Source organism: Triturus cristatus, chromosome 6, assembly GCF_964204655.1.
Source record: "Triturus cristatus chromosome 6, aTriCri1.1, whole genome shotgun sequence".
Classification (NCBI taxonomy): Eukaryota; Metazoa; Chordata; class Amphibia; order Caudata; family Salamandridae; genus Triturus; species Triturus cristatus.
This window is the reverse complement of record NC_140589.1, coordinates 1,881,076,173-1,881,085,404: the sequence shown is the minus strand read 5'-3', so window position 1 is coordinate 1,881,085,404 and position 9,232 is coordinate 1,881,076,173. Positions and strand designations below refer to the sequence as shown.

The 9,232-nt window shown below is 43.7% G+C and overlaps 1 protein-coding gene across 1 annotated transcript; it reads right to left on the bottom strand.

Moving 5' to 3' along the window:
- Positions 1-7,625: 7,625 nt before the first annotated feature.
- LOC146822279 (olfactory receptor 2D2-like) lies at positions 7,626-8,555 on the bottom strand. Its single transcript, XM_085610014.1, has one exon. It carries the CDS (start codon positions 8,553-8,555, stop codon positions 7,626-7,628), a length of 930 nt encoding a protein of 309 aa, XP_085466140.1.
- Between the last annotated feature and the right edge of the window lie 677 nt (positions 8,556-9,232).

Genomic DNA, 9,232 nt, shown 5'->3' with positions numbered 1-9,232 from the left:
GATGCAGAAGCAGATACAATGTTAAAAAACATCTCATAAGAACATGCCAACAATATAACATTTCATTAACTCTGATCATCGGAATTTAACCACGGCTAAAGTGACAATGCAAATAAAATAACTGAATAAATAGCATTGGAATATTTTTAACAACCAATGAAATAGTAATAAAATCGATCATAAAATAAGTGTAGATTAAAACATTCAAGTCCCATCGTCAACCCATCCTTGTCATCTAGGGCATATCAAAATCATCCTAAGTTCGTTCTATGGCACATGATGTACTGCAGAAAATTAGAGACAGTGTAAACCAGCCCCACCCCATCCAATAACTGTAAAGAAAGGAAAGCTGGACGACATGTTTGAAAGCCCAGTCATTTTAATAAAGGGATAAGTAGTTTTTTCCGTTGTTCCGTATAATATTTGCAAAAAAGAATGGTATACATTGTAGATTGGGTAGAAGTCCCATCGCAAGGACAAGGGGGTAGTTTTTTCGCCCAATTGTTTCTCATCGGAAATGCAATTAAACGGTGGAAAAAATTCAGCCTAAACCTAACCAAAAGAAACAGTTCACAAGCAGTAATATTGTAGGTTAGGTAAGGCTGCATCCCAAATACCGTCTGGACAGTCAAGCTGTGTCTGACAGATTGTTTCATAACTTCAGAGGTAAGTCATAATTCTTCGAGGTGGTTTAAACAGAGTTTCTGAAAAACCTTTCTCGGTACCTCCCGAATTAAAAGGGATTCATGGTAATATTTAAAAAACTTTTAACATAGGATAACCACCTAGATTTGAGTGCATTTTCCAGAGCTTTACAGTCTTGAATGATTTTTTGTGAAAAGACTGTTTTGTCCGACGACCAAATTCGATGCCACAATAAAAGTGGCGGTATTCTCGCCAGGTCTGCCACATAATGAAGACCCAATTCCAAGTCGCATGAAAAGTTTGCGGAGCTCCTTGGTAATGCAAGAAGATACCTCAAAAAGGTGTTTTCTATCCCCTGAATGGAGTCCAAAGCTGCGTGGCCCCACACACCCGCTCCGTACAAAGCCACTGTAATACATTTAGCTTTGTAGATTTTAACCATTTCCATGGGTGCTTTTTTGCCTAGTTTCCTAGAGAATCTTACAAGGGCTGTGGTGGTTCTCATAAATTGGAGTTTCCTCACATCGACTGCCGCTTTCCAGTTTAATTTCTGGTCAATCATCACACCTACGTATGGGTATTTATCTGTGGTTGCCAGTTTTTCATTATTCATGTAAATATCCCTAGTTTTAGTTTTTGTTACCAACCCCGGCCTTCATAACAAAGGTTTTACCAATATTGACCTTGAGATCCAAGTTGGCCATAAAGGATGAGTACCTACTTAACGCCCTTTGTAGTTCGTTTGGGGTGCGGGCCTGTATCACTGCGTCATCCGCATAGAGAAGAGCCGGTATTAGACGATTGCCTACCATAGGAAGGTCCTGGGCCCCCCTCAACATGTCCCTCTCCAATCCGTTGGTATAAAGGGTGAAGAGAAAGGGAGCCAGGACACATCCTTGCCTAACGCCCCTCTCCACTCCGAACGACGCAGTGAGTTCTCCACTAGTCCCAAACCTCACCCTGGCGGTCGCGTTTGAGTATAGTTCCCTCAAAAAGGTAACTACACTCTGCTCCACCCCTATCTCTAACAGAACAGACCAGAGTTTAGCGTGACTGACACAATCGAATGCGGCAGATAGGTCAACGTAGACCATGTAGAGAGCTCCAGCCTTAACATTTACATATTTATCCATCAAAAGTGATAGATTTAAGGCTTGGTCGATGGTCCCGAGACCCTCACGGAACCCGTATTGTAAGTCGGATAGGATGCTACTATCCTCCGTCCACTCCTGCAAACGGCCCAGAATTATCCGACCCATCATTTTCCCCAAGGAATCCAAAAGGGAGATGGGGCGATAGCAGGATGCTAAGCTACGGTCCCCTTTTTTAAAAATCGGGACCAGTATGGATTTTTTCCAGGATTCCGGGAGTCCCATAGTGCACAATGCATTGAAGACCCTAGTCAGAAAAGGGATCCAAAGATCGGTGTGAATTTTAAAAAAGTCTATTGGGACCCAGAATAAAATCAATGGTAGAATAAAAACCTCTCCCATGGAAGGTGGGGGCCATTGCCATGTTCAAATTGACTAAATTATTGGCAATTCCTAGATCTAAGTTGAACATAGTTTCGTTTAGGGAGCTACCTAATCTCGTGTGGCTAAAATGGGAAATAGGGTTATCTCTCTCGTCATAAATGCCACATATAAATTGATTAGTTACTTGGCAAGAGGTCTGATTAAAATCGCCACCCCATATGGTAATTACCTCCCTAGCTAGTTTCCTTGTAATAGATGATATTAAGGAACAGATAGAGTTTACTAAGTTAGCTGCTTCTATTTCGGGAAGATTATTATAGAAATTTACCAACAGGAAAGTGTCCTTCGTGTCTATACGAAAACTAAGAATCTGAAAGTTAGGATCAAGTTTTATAACCCTCATCTCATCTATATTAATCACATTTGAAATTTAAATGGTTAAGCCTCCCTTAGACCTACCAGACTTAGAAGGTTGGGCAGGTGAAAAATAGGTTTTATACCCATCTACATGGATCTCCGTTGTCAGTCAAGTCTCCTGTAAACACAGAATATTAAAATTTAAAAAAAAATTAGTCCAGACATCATTCCCTATTTTGGAGCGTTGTCCAGCTACGTTCCAAAATACAACGTCAATTTTTGAGTTAGTGATCTCCCGATTATGGCCAGTCATAATGTTTAAAGATGGGGGGGGGGGATACCAACAGATCACCCACCCATTGAGGGACGGTGCTTTGATCCTGTTGTTGTACGTTCTTAATTTGAGCTGTAAGAGGATTAGGGCAGGGAAGCGGAGAATCATTGTTCTCTGGTATCCTGTCACCAGACCCTTGGGGATCCCAATTTTTTCCCCCAGTAGGGAGTCAGTCTACATCCTCCAAGCCTCGAAGAGTTGAAAAACGGTTGGAGATAGGAATATTAAAATTTGAGCCCCCAGGTTCGTACCGGGGATGGGCTCTAGGCTGTATTGGGTTCCTCAATAATGTCTGGGGGTAAAAATAGGTCAGATCGTAAGTTCTAATAACACTCTGCCCGTGCCCTTGAAACCAGTTTACTATATGCGTTGTTGCCCTGCGATCTCTAAAATTTACGATAATCAAATCCCCTTGTGTTTCCTTCGGCCGGGGACCGACCCAGCTGAGTCTGCGTACATTTAGAATTTCCCCATCAATGTTAGGGGGTAAGGGTCTGTTCTGACCCAACCAATGAACAACCTTATTCTTTAAATCATAGTATCCCTCTTTTTTCCCTTTTTCTAGTATAGGTACTCCTACTAAAACGACAACATATGGGACCGCCTCCGGGGGCAAATCTATATGTTGCCTGTTTGCGCCGTCAGACTTACCCGGCACAGTAGATGCAGTTTCGTTTCGTCTGGCAGGTCAGACCCATGGGTTTGCGCACTGGGATTTGTCTGCCCATTTTCTAATTCGATGTCATCCGTCAACTGCGGTATAAGGTTTTTTGGACTCAAAGGGGGAGGTACACTTTTAGCGGCCACTGACTTACTCTGTCTATCAACAGTCAATAGAGATGGTTTTACTTGTGTCGAGCTATTTGGAGGTGTCGCTCTATTAGTAGAGAGAACTTTTATTTGATTGGTGTTACTTAAGATCGAGTTTTCCAGTGACCCAAGTTGGTTAGTCAATCCCTTCAATCTTTCCAAAAGTGGAAGAAGGAGTGATCTAACAAGTATCTCCAAACGTCCCGTTAGCTCGTTAATTAATGGGTCAAAAAAATGAGGGTCCGAATGAGTTTCACCCACCTGGACCTTTGGGACGTCTAAAGAAACAGGCATGTTGGTAGCTTTCACTAATTTACTTTTATTATTACTTTTTTTCCCTCCCCTCTACCTTTTTTTTGGTGGGGGGCCAGCGGAGAAGGTTTTTTTGCTCTTCTTCGCCTGAGCAGTTACAATATCGACTCTAGGTGTCTATCTCTCTGAGATAGTGAGGACTGAGGGTGAGTCAGAAGATAGGTTAGAAACAAGCCCTATCGAGTCGTTTTGGGTTTTTGCCAAGAGAATGCTATCTTGCATGGGTATGGGAAAAGTGACGTCACTCGTTGAGTTATTCACCAAACAAGACGATGGTGGTGCGGTCTCCGGTGAAATAACCAACTGAATCGAACCGATTGAAGAGCGTTTATTTAATAAGTGATCAGCCGATAGGAGCCGCTCCGCCAAGGCAATTTCTTTCTCAAGTACTGAGGAGCCCTTATGATAAAGTTGTCCAAAGTTCCACGAACTGAACCTCCTAATAGTGAGGATCTGCTTTGAGATTTACGGGAAGACATAATTAAGGAAATATATGCTTGGGCTGCTCAAGGGGCCGTAAGACTCAGAGCAGTGGTCACACTAAGAGGGTAAAAGAAAAAGTAGTCCACCCTGACAAATACTGGGCGCTTAAATGGCACTAAACAGTCAAATGTGAGTCTTACACTTTTTGTCCCGTATTACAGGGCTAAGTTTTGGGGCCCAGCCCTGCCTCCTACTGCCCTGGACGGCCACAGATGGCCCGCTCTTTGCCCGGGCTTAGCCCGGCGCGGCCGGCACGCTGTCCCGCGACGCAGGAGGAAGGCTGTGATTTAAAGCGCCTCCAGGCGCGTAGGCTGCATTTCCTGGTTCCGCCCTCAAACGCTGGGGAGCCTGGGAGGTGAAGTCCCTCCACACTGTGGCCACGGCGGTTTAGCGGTGCGGCGGCGGGAGGGAAGAGGGCTACAACACCCAGGTCAGCCACGAGAGAGATGAGGTAGGTGCAGAGTCCCAACAATTATTCAGGAGCTGGCTTTGTCCCCATTAGTCTAAGATTGTGTCATTCACATTTTTCTTTCACCCACTCACTGTGAGATAGAGCATGCAGCCAAGTCCTGTGGTAATTTTTGCCTTCAGCCAATGTTTTTATTTTTAGATTTCAGGGCCCATGAACAAACAAAACAAGAATTGCCAGATGACTGGCAGCCAATGTCAGAGCTATTGGCTTTGCCAATGCTTATTGCTGACACGCAACATGTTTGGAGTCCTTACAGGACTAGCCAGTAACATGAAGATGGCCCACAAGAGATTCTAGCTGCTGATGCCGGGCTACTTTGGTATCTCAGAAGGGTCTGGTCCCTTCTGTGACAGATAGCACTGGTTCACATATAGTGCCAGCGCTATCATCAGACGGTGTTCACATCTTTGCATGGAGGAGTGGACCCAGGCAAATGAGGGAATCTATTTGCCTCTGCATCATTTTATAGATATGGGCTCAGAGTCAAAGAAGCTGTCAGGAGGCGCACTGTGACTATGGACCCCCTAGACATCCCGTTGCAAGCAAGTGCAGTCATTGACTTGACCCGCCTGCAGGGGCATCTCTCTCCCCTCTTAAAATTACAGGCGGGTTTCTGCCTTGACAGTAAAACACAGATCAGCTGCTTTAAATCCGCTCTGTTTTTCACTTGAATTTGCTGCCCACGTGATGCACACGTTCATGATGGCCCTGGAGGCAGCGCATTCAATGGAATACGGTGCCCTCTCCTAGTTTGACCCTGGTGTCCAGCATGGCCTAGGGGGTACTTTAAAGCTTTATCACCTATTGGCCAGAGATGGGTATTTATTTTTGATTAGATCACTTTTGGTAATTACACCATGTATTAATTCCAATGCATTATTCTCCTTTGAGTAGCCCCTTTCGCAGTTTTGTTTCTCCCCATGTCTGTAGATGGGACAATTCTCAGAATGTAGCCCACATGATACTCAATGCATGTGCTTCGGTGAAGTGCCCCGGTGCTATGGTTTTTTATTTGTTTACCTCACCCACTCAAATGCTCTAAGGAGCAAGCATGATGTGGTTATCATTTGTTTTCAAGGAAGGTGTGTTCTGCAACTTGTTTATGGTGTCCCTTTTGGTATTCGTAGAACTGGAAAACTATGGGCTGTTTCTTATTGTTTTGCTAGAAATGGTCTTTCTATAACCAAATGACAGAAAGGGAGGGGCAACCTTGTCTGTGGTGGTGGTCTTCAGTGGGCAGCAGCTGGAACCTATTTTAATCTGGTCTACAATCAGTTGGTTGAGATTTTTTCCGCTATTTGAGGGGGAACTAGGTCAAATGATTTTCAGAACATTTTCATTTACATATTCATGGCCGAGAGTGAAAAATGGGTGTCATCTGCCACCTACTCACCATCTGTGTTGAGGGCTGTCGTCTGGTGTTCTCCCTCTGATATCCTGGCAGCACTGTGCAAGTCGCACCTTTGGCTGAGGAACTCTGTTGCACAAATCTAATGCTTGCAACTCTTCCTCAAAAGCAGCACCCTCATCAGAGCTATGGTTTTCTCTGCCTGTAATTAAAGTTGTTGTCACCAAGGGGCATATGTATGAGCCCCTTGCGCATCACTTTTTCTGACACTCTGGTTGCGCAAACTACAAAATCATATTTATGAGGTCACGTAAAGCCACTTTGCATGACTTTGAATGGCCTCATAGATATGGAGTAAGGCAAGGCAGTGCAAACCGCTGTGTTGCCATACTCTGCATTCGGGAGGCGTTCCATGGGCATTTCAGTGGGTGTTCCCATGCAACACCCATGGATTTTAAAGCTTACCCAGATTTACAAGACCACGTAAAGGTGGGGATGTGCTAAAACCTTATGCCTCCTCAGGTGAGGCATAACCAGGTGAAATTACCTTATTTCTCTTTGTGTATTGCTTTTTCCATGTGTGTTGCATTCTGCAACAGACTAGAAAGAGGAAAAGGCCTCTGAGGATTATTTGTGTGGTGGTAGATGACCCATCCTGCACAAAAACAATCCTGCCAACAACACAGGCACATTTGTACCGTAGTGCAAGGGTCCTGCATTGGCGCTAGGCTGCCGATACGGCACCAGTATTGGCAGAAAGTATAGAAATGCTCCATATTAGACAAATATGGTGCATTCCTTCCTTTTCATATTAACAAAGGGCAGCTCAGAAAGGTGACTAGCTGTGCCACCCTAGGTCTCATCCCCATGAATGAGACCTCTTGACTACATGGGCCATTGTGCCCACCATCAACTACACTGACTTGCTGTAGTGGTCCACAGCTAGCAGTTACAGTGGCACAAAGCCACCTCTTGCTCACCATTTTGCCTGCTTTTGGACCAGAACCACCATTAAGTCTTGTTGTGTGGTCACAGGGCCAACCTCCTTGGTTTAGGAATCAGCCAGCATTCAACAGATTAGGTGCCATTTGGCCAAACATTGGCATCTGGGGTGTTCCATGGGGCCCTTCAATGTGGGACAGGCAATGTTCCAATGAAGGTTTTATGTTTCATCAGGCCAATGAACTGGGGGCCCTTCATTCAGGCACCCACTGCTATCTTTGGCTCAGCGAGACTCCTTGAGGGGTCAGACAGTCTTGATGAAGAAGAGGCTACTGTTGCACAATCATTTATAAAACAATAAAATTGTTACTACTGTATTTGAAATTTTTCTTCAGTTACTAAGGGGTTACTTTTTATGCTATCATAACTTATTAATACATATATGCATTACACTAAATGAATAAGGCACTCAGTTTTAGCTTTCTGCAAAACCATCTTCACATCCTTGTTTCTCAGGCTATAGATCATGGGGTTCAGCATTGGGGGTGTCATGGTGTAAAACACAGAGATCATTTTATCCTGATTTGCAGACTTTGGTTTCAAGTACATGGATATAGCAGTGCTGTAGAATATGATGACAACAACCAGGTGTGAGCCACATGTGGAGAAGGTCTTAAGTCGGCCTTCAGAAGAGCGAATTGCCATGATCGTGTTAATGATGCAGACATAGGTGAAGAGAATGTAGATGCTTGGGATGAGCAGCACTATAATTCCACCAACGAAAATCACCATCTCAGGAACAAAAGTGTTGCCACATGCAATCCTTACGAGTGCTGTGGACTCACAAAAGAAATGATCGATAACATTATGTCCACAGAAAGGCAACCTCAGTATTGTAAACACACCCATGAATGCCATCAGATTCCCATTGAGCCAGCAGCAGACCACCATTGTGATACAAACAGACCTTCTCATGATGGTCGTGTAACGCAATGGAAAGGATATGGCTACATAGCGGTCATATGACATGACTGCCAGAAGGATACACTCTGCACAAGCCAGAAGTAGGTATGTGTACATTTGAGTGGCACACTCAGAGAAGCTGATTTTCCCCCCAACTAGAAGTTGAACAAGCATGTTAGGTACAATAACTGATGAATAGCAGATGTCTATGAAGGAGAGGTTGCACAAGAAGAAATACATTGGAGTATGGAGTTTAGGATCGTAGATGCAGACTGTGACCAGGATAATGTTTCCAATGACAGTGACCAAATATATAGAGAAGAATAACACAAACAGAATGATCTGTATTGTAGGATTCTCAGATAGTCCCAGGAGCAGGAAGCTTGTTACTGAGCTGCCATTCATTCTGCTCATTTAGTATTTGATTTCTTGTCTGCAAGGGCATAAGAACAAATACATTGTAAACAGATTGTACAATAATGTTGTATTCAACACCTGCAATGCATTTATATCACAGTCTCTTGAAGATCTGATCAAGACAATTGCCAGAATATGATATTGTGTGTCATAAGGGTCATACAGGTAAATCATGGTGTTCTTCAATTTACCACACTATCACCTCTTCACTTCCTGCATTGCATTTTATTCCTGATTCTAGAACAGGGGTTGCTGAACTGGTTTGAACCCTGAGGGCAGTAAGCCACAATTGTGGGATTACACAGTTTACTTTTCGGCATCCTGTGGCTGAAATTTAGTGTCCCGAAAACTGAGTACCAAGTACAATCTTTTAGCCCTGGATGCCCAGGGTAGCCAATGGTGTGTGGTCCACCTTTTACTCATGCTGATAGTGTCAGGTTAGAGATTCAAAACTAAACAATGAGCACTAGAACACTCACTGAGACAGTCTCTCGTCAATACGTCCACTCATGTTAAAAAATGTATTGTATTACATTGCACATCACATTACACAAATAGACAATATTTAATGCAAGTGTAATCACTGTAACATCACACAATGCCACATAGTTCTATAGGGCAACAGAACTTGTGGAAAGATAAAATGACGCAGGTTTATGTGTGGTATGGCGATA

Excerpts from the sequence above, each read along its gene's own strand:
- LOC146822279 (XM_085610014.1), bottom strand. The coding sequence starts at position 8,555 with ATGAGCAGAATGAATGGCAGCTCAGTAACAAGCTTCCTGCTCCTGGGA.